General features: G+C 39.4%; 1 protein-coding gene across 2 annotated transcripts in view; it reads left to right on the top strand.

The window, feature by feature from the left end:
• The window catches only part of ATXN10 (ataxin 10), a 119,732-nt gene that overhangs the window by 40,245 nt on the left and 62,484 nt on the right, over positions 1–17,003 (top strand). For both annotated transcript variants that reach the window (XM_040564708.1, XM_040564701.1), the window contains exon 6: positions 11,099–11,179. In XM_040564708.1, coding sequence (XP_040420642.1) covers positions 11,099–11,179 — 81 coding nt within the window. The remainder of the gene's footprint in view (positions 1–11,098; positions 11,180–17,003) is intronic.

The raw sequence follows: 17,003 nt of genomic DNA, 5'->3' as shown, positions 1-17,003 counted from the left end.
TCAAAATAAATTGAGCTATCCGTTTCTCTGATCTTTCTAGTCTGAAGTGCATTCTATTAACTTATGAAGTCAATATCTTAACTCTGCTCTGCATGTTTGCTGTGGGTGGGAAATGGTCTTTCTTCAGAGAAAGTCTTTCTTCTTCAGTCTCAAGATTAAAAAGGGGCAAATTTCCATGCAAGACCATGATGAAGGAGAAGACACGAGTAGAGAAGAGTATTTCTGTCATAACACAGTTATGAAATGTTTGTCTTCTAATTCCTTTCAGAGTATTGATTTTTCTCATATAGTAAATATACAGAAAAAAGGAGTATCTACCATGCATTAATAAAATAATATGTTCATTTTTCTTTCATAGTACTTTAATGTTGGCTGGTTTAGTTTCAAACCTAATTATCATTTTTCCCATGTGAAAGAAAGTCATGAGTTTGTAGTATATGTTTCTTAGCATTTTATTTCAGTAATGCAGGCACTTCTCAGAGTCAGCACAGGTAAAATGTAAACAAAACAAAGTATATTTCAACAGTGCAGTATCAAATATTTAATAGGCATTCAAACAACATTACCTTGAAAGTGGAAAAAGAGAATAAAAGGTGCTGCCTTTTCTGTCTCTTCATAGCTCTAGCTTTTTTGTTTGATGCATCTTGTAATTGTTTCACCATTTCATTATCCTCCCTGTGTTTATGCTTCTTAATTCTCCATTTTCTTTTCCTGTCTCAAGAAACATGGTTATTCCCTGGTTCTTCCTTGTGCTCATCTGTTCTTACTGTGGATAGTATGTCACAGCTGAGGGCAACTTAGATGGCAAAATATGTTCTTTCTTCATGTTAGAGCTGATTTAAAAATAAATAAATAAATAAAAGAGTCTATTCTTTAAGCAACTACAGTATTTAGATATTTGAGTACATGGATTATCGTCGGACTATTTGGTGTGGGGTAGAGGTAAGAAAGTAACATTTTCACATACTTCTTTATTTTTAAAAACAAAACAAAATGAAAAACATCCAAACAGAAAAGGTTTGTTGGTGTAAAAGGTTTATTTTTTGTATTTTCAGTGGGAATTTGCTAGTATGTTCCATGTCTTACGGAATGCTGATTGAAATAAAATCTTGTTTTCTGGTTTTGGTTATGATTTTTTTTCTTATTCCAGTTAGCCATTAGTCACTGTGTTAATACTAACATCATGCTTTGATCTTAGACCAGACAATGCAACTTGTGGACCCTATGCTATGTAGTGTAGTTCTGAGTACTCAAAGATCAGGGAGAGCCTAGCAAGTTAGTAGTATTGTTTCAAATAAAATAACCATTGTAAAATTTTTTAAAGTATCTGTATCGTGAATTATTAAGAGGTTTTTTCTTCTGCTGTCTTGGCAGTATTAACACAGCATGTATTTCACAGACAACAAGTTGTTTTTACTTAGCTTTAATTAGAGAGGAATACAGAGAATTCACTTAATCCTGTGAATAGCTGGCTACGTTTTCACAAGGTAACTGCGACTTGTACTTTGGATTCTTCTTATCTTCTTGCCTTTTTCAATTTGTAAAGCACATAGTGTAAGAGCTTTTAGGATTATTCCACCTGATGCCACACAGCCAACCTTTCTCACCCAAAGATTTTTCTTTTTTTTCTGGAGTGTGAGAATATAGTTTGCCTTCAGGTGGGTCTGAAAGCCTGTTTCCTTTATTACCACTAATTCTCGTGCTGTGAAATATGAACAGATATATCCACGTAATATAATGATGCTATCGGGTTAATCCTTCTCCCTCCGTCCCCCCTCCCTCTGTCTCACTTTCTTGCTCCTATTGCCGAGCACCAGGAAGTAAGCCAGCCAGCTCTTCTGCTGACTTTCTCAGTTCCTGCCTGCTCCAGCAGTTTTCTTTGCTGGTTCTTCAAATTTAGGGCAAAGGTCTACTGATTCAAACATGTTACATCTGCTTTCTCTAGGAAACCTGTTGTGGACTGCTCATTGTTCTCCATTTAGTATCGTAAAGTGCAGTTCCTTTCCTGTGATCAGGCAGAGAAAGTGCACTCAGCTCTTTCATGCATGAGCTGGAATGCTTTTGAGGTGTGAATGGCCTGAACTATAATTTAAACCAGATTTGACAGTGTCCAGAAGTGACTCCCTAACACGTACTCTGTTGTGAAGAGGAGAGCTGAGCAATAAACAGGATTTCTTATTTTGATAGAAATAATGTTATTTACTCTGGCTGAGGAAAGTTGTATGTTCTTATCTTGGTGATAAGAACACTTTTCTGACAAGGATAAGTAGAGAGCTAAGCTTTGTCCTTGGGTCAGCGTTGATCCTGACATGTAAAAGCTGTCCTAAGGAGACAGCATTTCTACAGTTGTGTAGGTTTTCCTGTGCCTTACACTGATAATGAACAGCTATTCTTTCAATATGAGCTTTCTGTTTATGAACCATTTTTGGATTTTGAATGAATTGTACTTTTCTGCAATGAAATGTGTGAAAGTCAAATGCAGTTGTTGCTTTGAGGATAGTGAGGTTTGGACTCTGATGTATTATTGCTGCTGTTGCTTTGAGGTTAGTGTAAGTTTGGACTCTGGCATATTATTGCTGCTGTTGCTTTGGGTTCATTTTTGTTACTTCATATAGTCTTCTCAGCTTGGACTCAGTCTTGGTTCATTACTAAACACATTTTTTCTCATCTGCGAATTAAGTTGCTTTCTGATATGGAAAAGTATGTGTGAGATACAGTCAGGTAAAAATGCATAAAGAGATCTCTGTCCCTTTTCTTAAGAAGGTTAAGCTAAGCTCTCTGGCTGGACCGTAGAAAAAGTATTTTGTCAGCAATTCATTGAAAATTTTGGAGCTGTACTTCAGTTCTCACTGCAGTACATACCACTAGGATTGCTTAAATGAATTTACATAGCTGCGGTATTTGCAACAAAGCCAGTACTTTGTTGTAAAGGTTTGGGTCCCTTGTGCCATGGCTACCACAGTGCACAGCAACCATTTTGAAGCGGCTATTTTGGCATTTTTTGACTGAGCCGAAATACAAACTATTCTTCTTCCAGGAGGTTATGCTCACTGCCAGATTCGTATATGACTGTGTTTAGGATGTTCTTACTTGTAAAGTTAAAAATATTACTTAATTCCTTCCGACCTTCTTGTGTCTCAGCTTGAGCATCCGGATTCGTATTACATCGCTTAAAAAGTGTATGTGTGTTTATTCATCTTGTCTGTGCTTTCTTGCTGTCAAATGCTGCTTTTAAGTATTGATAATCTTTCTTTGAATACCGGAAGAGTTTTGGTTATAGGCAAACCAATTACTCATGATTTTCTTCTGTTTGTTTTATCATGTACTGAAACTTATGAATTAATTTTCCTCTAAAGTTAGTTTCCAATGAATTCCACAAATAAACACTTGTGATGCTCAAGTTATTTTTCCAGTTGCTGCCGTGAATCATTAAGACAAAGAGAATATCCAAGATGAACACTTGTATTTACAGCTATTGGCCTAACTGTAGTTTCTCTCATGGTGTCCTTACTACTTCATTCCAGTAATAAGTGCTGGGTTTTCTACTCTTGATGTATAACAGGGGGAAGCACATCTTTAAAATCTTTTTTTTTTTTTTTTTTTCAGTGAATTGGCAATTCCTCCTCTGTTTGTGATCCCGCATTTATGTTTACAGGTCCAGTTTTCCATGTTCAAGCTGGAAAAGTTCTTAGGTGAGACTTTAGGAGGAACCTCTTCCAAAGTGTGATGCCTTTGACTTCTGTTAAATAGTTCTCCCTCCAGTCTTGCAACAGTTCTGTAGGGAAAGGCTTTGTCAGAGAAAATCTGAGATTATTCTAAACAGTTTTTCAGAGCTTCCTTTTCTAGAAGAAGCTGTTGGTAGCAGACCTTCTGTAATTCCTGTGCTGTCTGCAATAACACACTTTTCCAGTTAAAGAGCAAAGGAAGCATCTCTGAAGGCAGGACGTAGTTTTTGGGATTCCCCTGTCACTTTTGTCTACTTCTTGAATCAAGAGCTGTTCAGTAGAAAACAAGGATTTCCTGTTGGTAAAGAGGAAATGTCTGGAGTGTTGCATCTTGGTGGCTGTACTTTCTTAAGGGGGTGCCTTATGAGAGAGAAGGCCTCAGATTGGCAATTTATGAATCTATTCAGTGGGGGGGGAAGCAAGACATCCATTTTCTAAGCATTTTTTGAAACCAAAAAGATGTTTTATGATTGGCATGTTGAGATTTTTGATGTGTTTTGAGAAGATGTTTGTAGGTTAACAGCATAACAAATTGCCTCAGAACTTAGATGAAAACTGTGATGCATACCTATGTGTGTCTTTGAGTGATACATACTTTTTATTAAGTGTTTTCTGTAGCATGCTTTGAGCTAAGAAACAGCTATATTTAAGACCTAAGTTGGTTCTATAAGGAATGCCCCAGTCAAATTTTGTATTCAGCTTTTGTGTGATCATACCTCCCTATCCATACTAGATGATCTGAAGGCTCATTTCGTTAAGCTTGTGGTTACTTGTAAGCTTCAGAAATGCTTCTATCTCTGAAATCTGTGAAGTTGCAGAATGTAATTCCCACATTTAATAAATATTTATTGATTTAAGAACTGTTACCTCCTCCTCTTTTTTGGAAGCTTGATCCTCTGAACAGCTCCAAGTTTTTTTTATCATTGCTGCCTTTGCCATCTTTAATATTAGATGCTGAATGGCACTTTAAAATAGATTTAATTAACATATATTAGGCAATGTATTTTTAAACTGCTTCTAAACTGCTTCTAGTCAACACAGCTCCTTAACTTGTTTCAGGCTAGCAATCCTGTAATTTTGAATACCAGGCACTCTTCTGAGATTGCTCTTGGGAGTTAGACCAGCAGCAATGATCTGAGGAGGCAGATCATGCATCTCTAACCGAGGTTCTTCAAAACATAATCTGACTGGATGTATACCCCTGTGTTTTGTAGCCTTTGGCTAAAAAGTTAGAGCAAGAAGAAACTAGAAGTTTTCAGGACTGAAAGCTGTTGAAACTTACCCGTCTTGTCCTGAATGTTTGGATCTCTATTTGGGCTTGTAAAGAGTGCCCAGAGCTTGCTGCATTCAGAATGTTTCAAGGCGAATTATGTTAAAGAATATACATCAAAGTGTATATCTTTGCAAAGACACTGGCTCTGCAGAAACAAGTTAGTAAGTATCCTTTCTTTGGTTTGATTTATGTCATACACTAACTAAATGATCCTGTCTGTTCAAGAGTTCTTTGCTGTGCAGTTGTTTTCTAGAAAATGCATGGACCTTTTTACAGTGCATTTACTATTTAGGCTGTTAGCTTAGGAGCAAATAATTGCTAACTTTGGTGGGAAAACTTCCATGCTGCTGCAGCTTGGGTGTACAAGTGATTGTTCCTGTCCTTAGTCCTGAGACCTTGTCCTTTAATGCAGGCTCCTTGTTTGAGGGGTTGGTTATGTTCTTTGGCTTCCAGCTTGCTCTGCTCATGGTCACAGTTGTGGGATTTGCATTCCGTCTTGCAAGTGGAGAGCTTTTAAACCTCTAAATTTCTTCTGTTTTTCTTCCACCTTCTTGTGATTCTTTTTTCTTTTAGTGTTAGTTCTCTTTTATCTGTTCAGTAACAACAGATCTGTCTGTTAAACAATGATCAGTCTTTCTGCATTATGCATCTTTTGGCTTTACTTTCTCCACCCTATATTCCATTCAAATGAATGAGTGTGGTTTTCAAGCCCCTGTGAGACGATAATTTATTTTCTGTGTATCTTCATCTTTCCAATATACCTCTATAATAGTATTTTCATGCATAGTATTCTTCTCTTAAAGTGTTGACACATTAAGTTGAACATATCTTAAACATGTAAGCAACTATACTTACTCCATAAGCTAATATTCTTTTTGCAGTGCTGCTTTCTTTTGACAGCTGTTGCCTACCTAAGGATGCTGTCTGGGAATTGGACAGATCCTTCCCTTAGGAAACAAAGCTGGAACACACTGTTCAGTAACTGAAATGTTTCCTACTCAATCTATTCCCTTGTGATTACTACCAAAGTTTGAAAAGCCCTCTATAACTCTCTCTGCTGCAGTTCCAAGGGAAGAAGAAAGCACAAGTGGTAGCCGGTGTTATATATGCAGTGTGATGAAAGGCCTGCCAAGCGCTGCCATTTTTTTCTGTAAAAACTTTTTTGTTTTAAAAGTGCAGAGAGCTGTGCCTTAGGCTCTAGAAAATTGTGCAGCCTTTAAAAAGGCATTCCTCTTTGTTTCCCCAAACATCCACAGCCACTCCCTTTTGGGTTGGTATTAATCATCAGCAGCAAAGTGTGTCGCACAGTTTAGAAGCTACTGTATTTAGAAGAGAAACCAGCACAAAATGCCACATGAAATCTACTTTAGAATATTGAACCTGCAAACATATGTGTTTTGTAAAATAATTAGGAAAAAAGTAGTACAAAAGTACATTATAATTTATCCTAACCGAGACCAATGTGTATTCTAAAAGCTGTTTATTTTAGAAATAGTTTGGTGGCTCCATTAGAGATGAGTGTATAGCTTGTGTCATCAGTTTTTCCAAGTGTGTGCGCAGGGCAGTGTAGCTACTATGAAAAGAAAAAACAGGTTGTATTTTTGATTCCTGAAGAGCGAGGAACAAAAATCCTTCATTTTAAAAAGAAGCATAATATGCCTTTTGGCTTCCAGAAAAATGATATTAAGAGTGTGGTCAGCTGTTTGGCATTGGAAGTAAGATTTTCTGAACATCCACTTTCTCTCTTTGAAACCACAGCTCGATGATGACTGTAAAGATTAGGATGCGGGGCTCCCCCTCCCCATTTTTTGCCTTTGGTTATTTTGTCCTGGCTTATGGAAAGAAGTGTGGACAGAAACTAGTGCTCCTGTGGCAAGGAGTCTCGTCCATGGGCACATATTTAAAGGCAAAGATGGAACTCCTCAGTGGAGCGCTTGTTGCTTAATTGGTATGCATGTGGTACAGAGACCAGAATATGTTACCTTTTTTTCATTTTGGGCTGGCAGCTCTGTCTCTTCTCTCTGACAGTCCAGGGTGTCCCCCACCCCCTTCTACTCTACAGCAAGTAATTCTTATTTTTAATTCTAGGAAAGTTAGAGTTATGTTGCAGGTTCCAAGTTCAACTGTGGTTTTGAATAGTACTGACAATTGGAAAAGTTTCTTTAATTGTAGAGATCTGAGTAGCTTCTTTCTATTTGCAGTAGCCTGGTATTGGCACAGATTTCCCCAGTCCTTCAGCCTCACATGTTTATTTGTCTTGTCACCTCTTTCTTCTTGTATATTTTATGGAGACAGAGGAGTGGGAAGTAATTCTTTTGGTAATAATCTTCCATTTCTTTCTTGGTAACTCTTCAGAAAAAAATAATATTCCAACTTTGCACATAAGTAAAAATAAATCTCTTCAGTGCCTTTCAGATGTAGCTATCAAGTTGAACAGGAGTGTATTCTGAATCAGAGAAACAGTACAGGTCATCTGAACTCAGTCTTCTAGATGTGAGAGTTGACTTAGTGGACCATGTTGTGGCCTGCAGAGAGGATGTATTCATTATGGGTAACGACTTTTGAAGAAGGAAGAGAATTCCCTGTTGTGCTCTCTTCAACACAGGAGAAGAACATTGTGATTATACCTGATGTTGAGCTCTAAATATGGAAACATTTTTTCTTACTCTTTTTTTTTTGAGCAAGAAGTGCTTTAATGCTGGTGTTTGAGTAGAGTGAATTATCTTGTTTCTAGAGATCTTTAACACCACATGTACGCTATTTGTTATTAAATAGCTTTTTAAAAATGGTTTTGATAGAGTGCTTATGTTCTTGTGCAAGGCCAGAAAATACTTCTGCTTCTTAAATGTGTTATGGTTACAAACAGTTCTGTATGAAGCACATTGTTTTTTGTTGTGGTGTGGCATTTGTTTGTTTTTGTTTTTGTTTGGTTTTAAAAATGTGAAAAGGCTTGTGATATAGCTTTGAAAGGCTGTCTGATTAATTTTTCTTCTTTTCTTTAAAATTTGGGTGATTTGTCATGCTTGTTTGTTCAAGTAAAAAATGCTATTTCATTCTTAAGTATTTTGGATGGTGTGGCTTTATTGTGGGATGGTGAAATACTTTTTTTTTTTGAGATCAGAAGAGAAGTTTGCTGATCAAACAGAATCGCAATATCTTTCTTCTTTCTACTAAAACATTTATACTTTTCCCCTCATTTTCTGAGACCAAGGACACTGTTCTCTAAACTTGCTAATGGGATCAAATCAACTTAATATGGAGCATGACGTTTTATGATAAAGCTGATTGCTTACACCCGCCTTTGATTGGAGCAAGCTTAGTGGCCATTTGGAATATACTGAGTGCAAATATAGCTTATACCATTTCATTTTGGCTGCTGCTCAAGTTCCATGTGGTACAATGCAGCCCTTGTACTATTGTTAAGTCTTTGAACTGAACATCTCCTCTATTATCTACTATGTAAGCACTTGATTTTTTTAGGATTTTAGCCAAACAATTTTTAAAAAGTCAAGAAAATTGGCATATTTAACACTATTCATTTGTTACTGTGTTACACTTGCATAACAACTTTAATTTTCACCATTTCCTTCACTAAATTACAGTGGTCCTCAGTTTATCCCAGTTATCCCAGTGGTCTGCTGTTGGCCCCCAAAGAGAATTTAAGTCTACTACCAAAGCCTTTTGTGTGCGTCTGAAATGCCGTCTTCAGTCAGTAATACAAAACCAAATGTCTTTTTTATTTCAAACTTCTGGATGGTCTTACTTTCCCTCTTCTTCTCCTTTACCCCAAACGAAAAACAGGAGAGCTGAGGACTAAAAATATCAACTTTAATTTCTTGCACCCTTGTTTAACTACCACCAGAATTTCTGGACATGATAGCTCGAGTTAAGTGCTTTAGTCCACTAGTAATTCTTCTGTTGACTTCTCTTGGTGATGCTCCTGTAAAATTTGTTTGTGCTGTATTCTTTATGATGCAGTAATGTAGGAAGTGGATAAGGTAAAAGAGAAAATCAAATACAGAAGGAGGAATTTCTGAGGGTTTACATATTTTCTTGAGATTAAAAGGATAAGAAGCACATACAGAAGTATATGCACCTTTATAAGCAGAAACTTTGTTCTGAAATACTGCAAGCTTCTCAGGCAGTAGAGGTCTAGTCCATAGCATGTGAAAGATGCAGATGAATAAATGCAAGAGTCTAGACCAAATAATGACTAAAATACAGATGTACCACTTCACAGTAGTAATCACTAATGTGCACTTAGTAGCATTATAGATTTTTGTGGTAATTATTGATTATTTTTAACTACAGAACAAATAGTCAAGATTCTCCTAAAGTAATATCAATCACAAAATAAGGTATAAACTTACAGTTGCAACTGTAAAATTGAAAAATCGGGGCTCATATTGTTCCTTAAATGCAATTTTACTGTGCTTCATTGTCAGCTGAAAGTTGTACATTATGAAGGTAAATACTACTGTGTTCTGCACAGCTAAAGTTATTGTGGTTTTCTGTTTCCTTTTATGGCTCCAGATAGAAGCCTGTGCTTCCTCTCTAATCCTTAAGAAATGCCATCAGTTATCATCCTGAAGGTTTAACTGTAGATGGCTGTTATGCCATGAATAACAGTTCAGGAACGGTGGAAGTATTTCCCTTGACTGCCATGCTGATGGTTTGATGAAATTGTGGTGTTATGTCTGTGTCTGTGCTTCTCGGTGTTGGAATATATTTGTGCCGGTGACTGTGGGGAAGTCTATACGTTCAGATTTGTGTTAGGAAACTCTTGAATCAGTGCTACGCTGCTCAGAATGCCAATTTTAAGTTGATGATTTCATATGACTATATTATTTTTTCTTTAAATGTGTATACAAATATCAGTAAATAAGGACAACATAAAATATCCCCCCCCCCAAAAAAAAAAAAAGTCTAGTTTACAATAACTGAACTAGATGCTAGCTAAGTTCACAGTTAGCATTAGAAATATTATAGCTATCTTTGGACTTCTTGTTCTCCTATTTGCCCAGTTATCATTGAATATTTGTCCTAAAAATACTTTGTTAAAGCTATAAGGTTTCTATGTCATCTTCCTGTTAGCTACATAGTATGTTACTGATACTCAATAGGCTATTTGGAAAGTGGAATGTTGGAAGGACATGGAGGGAATATTGAAAATGCTTGGTTTTCACTGTGCTTTAGCTATTCTTTAACAGTAGCTTCACAAGCTCAGAGGACGTTCTAAGATTTGTTCAGTAATGATTTTGTATGTAATACACTGATTCAAAAATTCATAGGTAGGTATATGTGTGCTTTTGCAGTATACATTACACTCTCAGTACTGCTAAGAATATAATTTGAGGATTTTTTTTTTAATGGTGCATGGCTGAGTTTAAATTAGATGACTGTCATCTACTATTGGCTGTTGTGAATGATATTTGGGAAAGTGATCAGTGTAAATACTGGCATTAACACAAGGGTAGAACATACCTCCTCCCCTTACAGAGCAAGGGGTTGGATTTGGATATTGGCTTAACATCCTATTTAAAAAAGGGGGCTATTTTTGGTAAGTTAAGAACAGTATTTTTCTGCCTTGCATCTGACAAAGCAGTTTCCATTTGCTTTGATGCTTTGCTAGATTTATTTTTATCTTGTTTTATTTTAAAAGAAAATGTATTTGGACACTTTTCATGACTGATGGACTTAAAACAGTGTTGTAACAGCTTAATAGTTATAACAGTTTTCAAGCTTGAACTTTGGATTTTTGCTGAGGTATGTTAAAAATTGAATTAGTGATTTATTATTGGAATTGTGGCGTTCCTTTTCTATAACTGGCAAAATAATTTAACTAGCTTTCCTTCAAGCATTTGAGTAAAAGTGTGCTGAATTGTTTGGAAATGGCCATTGCTATCATAGGGAAAATGTTGGGAGAACAATATTCAATTAGTTTATGACAATTTGTATCTATCAGCAAATAGGGCAAAAAGCATGTCACATAGTCATCTACGGCAGCACCATTTGGAGTATACGTAGATGCTTGTTTTTTTTTTTTTTTGTAGAACCAGTTATATATATATACACATATATATTTTTTTTTTCTCCTTAGGTTCCTGATTGTTACAGACCATTTGCTGAAATGTCCAGAGCTGGTAAAAGTCCTCTATGCCAAACTGAGCAATCAAGAAAGGTAACCCCAAAAACCAATGTGGCTTTTAGTATTTAGCATTCCATATAGAGTATCCTGTTCACATGACTGAAAAACTGTGTGGTTTCATAGTTGGCACAAAATCTCTAAATACATGTTTCTATGTTAGTAATGGTTTTAAATTGGTTGGTTAACATTACAGCTTAGCCACAACTGGCAGTGATTTATGTAGGGTTGCAGAATCCAGGTTGGCGCCGTTACTTGGTAAAGAAATACTTCAAAAAAAAAAAAAAAAGACAAGATTTCATGCCTGTGCCTTGATTTCATAAGAGCACCACACCCTGCAGTGTTTTACAGCTGTATATGAAGTGTCCTCAGCTGTTCATGCCCCTGTTGCAATTACAAGAAATTGAAAGAAAGCTTTTACTAAACTTGGAATTACAACTAATACTGGTTAGCAGAACCTTAAAAAAAAATAAACTAAAAAAAAAAAAGTACAGATGCCCATGATTACTCAATCTTTTAATATTTTCATTACTGAAAATATTATTAAAATATTATCACTTCTTGTGATCATACGTTTATGTATTCAAAATGGCTACTTCATTCCCCATTAGCCCAGGGAAACTGCAAGTTTTTCCCATAGTTTTTGCAGGTGAAACACAAAGCAGTAAACAAAGCTGTCCCTATCTTGTTTTTTCTGTGGTTTTGGTGTGATTAAAGCCACAGTGTGATCACAAATGATGGTTCAGACAGACTATAAAGAAACAAAAGAAAAAGTGTATGATTGAGACCTCTAGATAAAATATTATTAATGTATAGGTAAGGGATGGGAATGACAAGGAGGGACATACTGTCTTTCTCCCTTTATTCAGGTTGGCCAAATGGGAACTAATATGAGGTGTGTGCTTACCATACCTGGAGGTAGGGGTTCCTTAACCAAGTATTTAGTGGAAAATTCTGTTTTAAGTGAATGAGCTAGATTTAATTCTTTTGTGGGTGTTATGAATGGTATTTTGTTTGTTTTTGTAATCCCTTTGAGGACAGCCAGGACTGGGTTAGGTTGTTTATTTGCTTTTACAGCAGTAGACCTAATCAGTTCTAGAAAGGTCTCAGCTGGGTTCATTGCATGCACTGTGCTGCAGATGGTGATCAGCTATATTGACAGAAGGTATATTTGTGTAGACGTATGTATGTTCACATGTGGGATGGCTTTTTGCAGTATTTTCACTGAATTTATCACCAGTCCCAAGAGTTCTGCAAATCAAACTCCATTACGTTTTTCAAAAAGAAAACTGCAGTTTCAAAAAGAACTCATTTTCAAAAAGAACTGCAGTTCAGTTTGTTGTGAATTTGATGCTTCTTAATTTACTGTCAAATGTATGCAAGTGTTACAGAAATAATGCTTTAACATCTCAGCTAAAAGAAAAACCTACAATGGCATCTTTCTATGTAACTTTGTAGCATATTTAAGAATGCATTCTTTTGAGATATATGAGGAGACAAATCCAATTCAGATAAAAACATTTTGACTGTCATTAACTAAAGAAAAAAGTGACCGTATAAACCAAAGCATAGGGAATTCATTGTTTCAAAATGAGGCAAGGAGCCTTCGCCGCAAGAGTGCCGCATTGGTGTCCAATAAGGCTGACTGAGTCATATTAAACGAAGAAAGGACAGATGCGGTATTGAGGTGTCTGGGAAAAGCAGCTTGAACTCATGAATAAATGGTAATTCTCAGCTAGTGTTTTCTATCATGCACATTAAATATGTTTAATTTAAATATATTTACTGAAAAGAACTACGCTGAGAGAGTTTGCTAATACATATATTAGTAGTGACTCTTTAAGTTGGCAGTTGCCTTAGATAACCAAAATATATGCAGTTGCATAACCGCAGTATTTGCACTATTTGCACTATTCAAAGAATTTCCTGTAATTGAAATCTAGTACATTTGTGATATTGTGGCCATTGTGTGTGCCATGAAGTAGCTCTTCATTTTGTAGAAGTGGATCTGGAATCTGAAATTCCAATTAAAAGACAAATTCCTGACTTCTGGGCAATTTTGCTTTATTTCCAAACAAATACAAGCAATTTGGTGTTGTATGTCTGAGTTTGCACGTCCTGGAATAAATACTGTGAAAATGTGATTAGCTCTTTTAATGGTATTCTCACTCTGAAAAATGTATGATGATGTGACAGTGCCTGCTGTTTCTGCAAGTGATTATCGTGGAAACCCTATGGTATTGAGCCAATAGATTGTAACGATACTTGAATTCTTTGCCAGGTTTGAGAGTCCCCTGCATGTGTGCAAGTATTTGGCAGAAGTATTTGGAAAAAGCCTATACTGCTTTAATCCAAGTTAGCCTTGAGTGTGTTCAACATAAGTTAATACCTTGATAGTCTGAATTACATAGGAAAATCTTCAAAATGCACAAGTCTGTGTAGAACCCTTTTAAGAAGGGTACTTGCTTTAATTAATAGCAAAAATACAGAACAAATTTTTCAGGTGTTTTTAGGATGCATGACTATTGGCATCTTTAGTTTGATTTTGTGTTTTTTCATGTGAAGTATCCTCAGTGGATGATGTAGCCACTGATCAAATTGCTAGCAATGAAATGGGTACTCAAGTAGTATAACTGGCACCACTTCTTGCTACAGGACTGCTTATGTCTGTCTATCTTAGGGTGGGTTTTTGATCTTGTAATATTTACAGGTCCAAAATAGCTGAAGGTAAATTCTGGGTTTCTGGGTTTCAGCACATATAAACAGGTGTTCCCCCTCCTGTTTATACGCTCCCTTCAAGTACTGGAAGGTCACTATGAGGTCTCCCCGGAGCCTTCTCTTCTCCAAGCTAAACAAGCCCGGTTCCTTCAACCTTTCTGCATAGCAGAGGTCCTCCAGCTGTCTAATCATCTTAGTGGCCTTCCTCTGGACCCATTCCAAGAGCTTCACATCTTTCTTGTGCTGGGGGCCCCAGGCCTGCACGCAGTATTCCGGGTGGGGTCTCACAAGAGCAGAGTAGAGGGGGACAATCACCTCCCTCTCCCTGCTGGCCACCTCTTTTTTGATGCAGCCCAGGACATAGCTGGCCTTCCGGGCTGCAGGCACGCACTGCTGGCTCATGTCCAGCTTCTAGTCCATCAGGACCCCCAAGTCCTTTTCCGCAGGACTTCTCTCAAGTTCTTCTTCTCCCAGTCTATATAAATACCTGGGATTGCCCCAGCCCAAGTGCAACACCTTGCACTTGGCCTTGTTGAAAGTCATCAGGTTGTCATGGGCCCACTTCTCCAGGCTGTCCACGTCCCTCTGGATGGCATCCCTTCCCTCTATTGTATCGACTGCACTGCTCAGCTTGGTGTCATCTGCAAACTTGCTGAGGGTGCACTCGATTCTGTTGTCTATGTCATTGATAAAGATGTTGAAGAGCACCAGTCCCAAGACAGACCCCTGAGGGACACCACTTGTGACCGGCCTCCACCCAGACATAGAACCGTTGACCACAACCCTTTGGCTGTGACCAGCCAACCAATTCTTCATCCACCTAACAGTCCATCCTTCAAATCCATACCTCTCCAATTTAGAGAGAAGAATGTGGTGAGGGACCATGTCAAAGGCTTTGCTCAAGCCCAGGTAGATGATACATCCATTGCCCTTGCTTTGTCCACCGATGCTGTCACTCCATCATAGAAGTGATCTCCACCAGATTGGTTAGACAAGATCTGCCTTTGGTGAGGCACAGACACAGACACAGATTTCTAGGTTGGAAGAGACCTCAAGATCATCGAGTCCAACCTCCGACCTAACACTAAGCACTCCACTAAACCATATCGCTAAGCTCTACATCTAAACGTCTTTTAAAGACCTCCAGGGATGGTGACTCCACCACCTCCCTGGGCAGCCCGTTCCAATGCTTAATAACCCTTTCGGTAAAGAAGTACTTCCTAACATCCAACCTAAAACTCCCCTGTCACAACTTTAGCCCATTCCCCCTCGTCCTGTCACTAGGCACGTGGGAGAACAGACCAATCCCCACCTCACTACAGCCTCCTTTAAGGTAACTGTAGAGAGCGATAAGGTCGCCCCTGAGCCTCCTCTTCTCCAGGCTGAACAAGCCCAGCTCCCTCAGCCGCTCCTCATAAGACTTGTTCTCCAGACCCCTCACCAGCTTGGTCGCCCTTCTCTGGACTCGCTCGAGCACATCCATGTCCTTCCTGTAGTGAGGGGCCCAAAACTGAACACAGTACTCGAGGTGCGGCCTCACCGCCGAGTACAGAGTACAGGCCGAGTACAGAGCCGAGTACAGGGGGACAATCACTTCCCTAGACCTGCTGGCCACACTGCTTCTTATACAGGCCAGGATGCTGTTGGCCTTCTTGGCCACCTGAGCACACTGCTGGCTCATATTCAGCCGACTATCAACCAGTACTTCCAGGTCCTTCTCGGCCAGGCAGCTTTCCAACCACTCATCTCCCAGCCTGTAACTCTGCTTGGGGTTGTTGCGCCCCAGGTGCAGGACCCAGCACTTGGCCTTGTTGAACTTCATACAGTTGACCTCAGCCCATCGCTCCAGCCTATCCAGATCCTCCTGCAGAGCCTTTCTGCCCTCGAGCAGATCGACACACGCACTTAGCTTGGTGTCATCTGCAAACTTACTGAGGGTGCACTGGACGCCCTCATCCAGATCATCGATAAAGATATTAAAGAGGACCGGCCCCAGTACCGAGCCCTGGGGGACACCACTTGTGACCAGCCTCCAACCAGATTTGACTCCATTCACCACAACTCTCTGGGCCCGGCTATCCAGCCAGTTTCTAACCCAGCGAAGCGTACGCCAGTCCAAGCCCCGCGCAGCCAGTTTCTTGAGGAGAATGTTGTGGGGAACGGTGTCAAAAGCCTTACTGAGGTCAAGGTAAACCACATCCACAGCCCTTCCCTCATCCACCAAGCGCGTCACTTTGTCATAGAAGGAGATCAGGTTCGTCAAGCAGGACCTGCCTTTCATAAACCCATGCTGACTGGTCCTGATCGCCTGGTTGCCCTGTAAGTGCCGCGTGATGACCCTCAAGATAATCTGCTCCATGAGCTTTCCTGGCACTGAGGTCAAACTGACAGGCCTATAGTTCCCCGGGTCTGCCCTCCGGCCCTTCTTATAGATGGGTGTCACATTGGCTAGCCGCCAGTCAACTGGGACCTCCCCCGATAGCCAGGACTGCCGATAAATGATGGAAAGCAGCTCAGCCAGCTCCTCTGCCAGTTCTTTCAGTACCCTCGGGTGCATCCCATCGGGCCCCATCGAGTTGCGCACATCCAAGCTCCTTAGCAGGTCGCCAACCATTTCCTCATGAATAGCGAAGGCCACATCCTGCTCCCCATCCCCTTCCACCAGCTCAGGGCACTGGGTATCCAGAGAACAACCGGTATTGCCGCTAAAGACTGAGGCAAAGGCGGCATTAAGCACCTCAGCCTTTTCCTCATCCTTAGTAACCAGGTTTCCCCTCGCATCCAGTAAAGGATGGAGATTCTCCTTAGTCCTCCGTTTCGCATTGATATATTTGTAAAAGGATTTTTTGTTGTCTTTAACGGCAGTAGCCAGGTTGAGCTCCAGATGAGCTTTGGCCTTTCTAATTTTCTCCCTGCACAGCCTCGCTACATCCTTGTAGTCCTCCTCAGTGGCCTGCCCTTTTTTCCAAAGATTATAAACCCTCTTTTTCCTGCTAAGCACAAGCCGCAACTCTCTGTTGAGCCAGGCCGGTCTTCTTCCACGCCGGCTCGTCTTTGGGCACGTGGGGACGGACCGCTCCTGTGCCGTTAAGATTTCCTTCTTGAGGAGCGCCCAGCCTTCCTGGACTCCTCTGCCCTTCAG

Source organism: Cygnus olor, chromosome 1 (genome assembly GCF_009769625.2).
Source record: "Cygnus olor isolate bCygOlo1 chromosome 1, bCygOlo1.pri.v2, whole genome shotgun sequence".
NCBI classification, from domain to species: Eukaryota; Metazoa; Chordata; class Aves; order Anseriformes; family Anatidae; genus Cygnus; species Cygnus olor.
The sequence above is the reverse complement of the archived record's forward strand: the minus strand, read 5'-3'. Positions and strand labels throughout refer to the sequence as shown.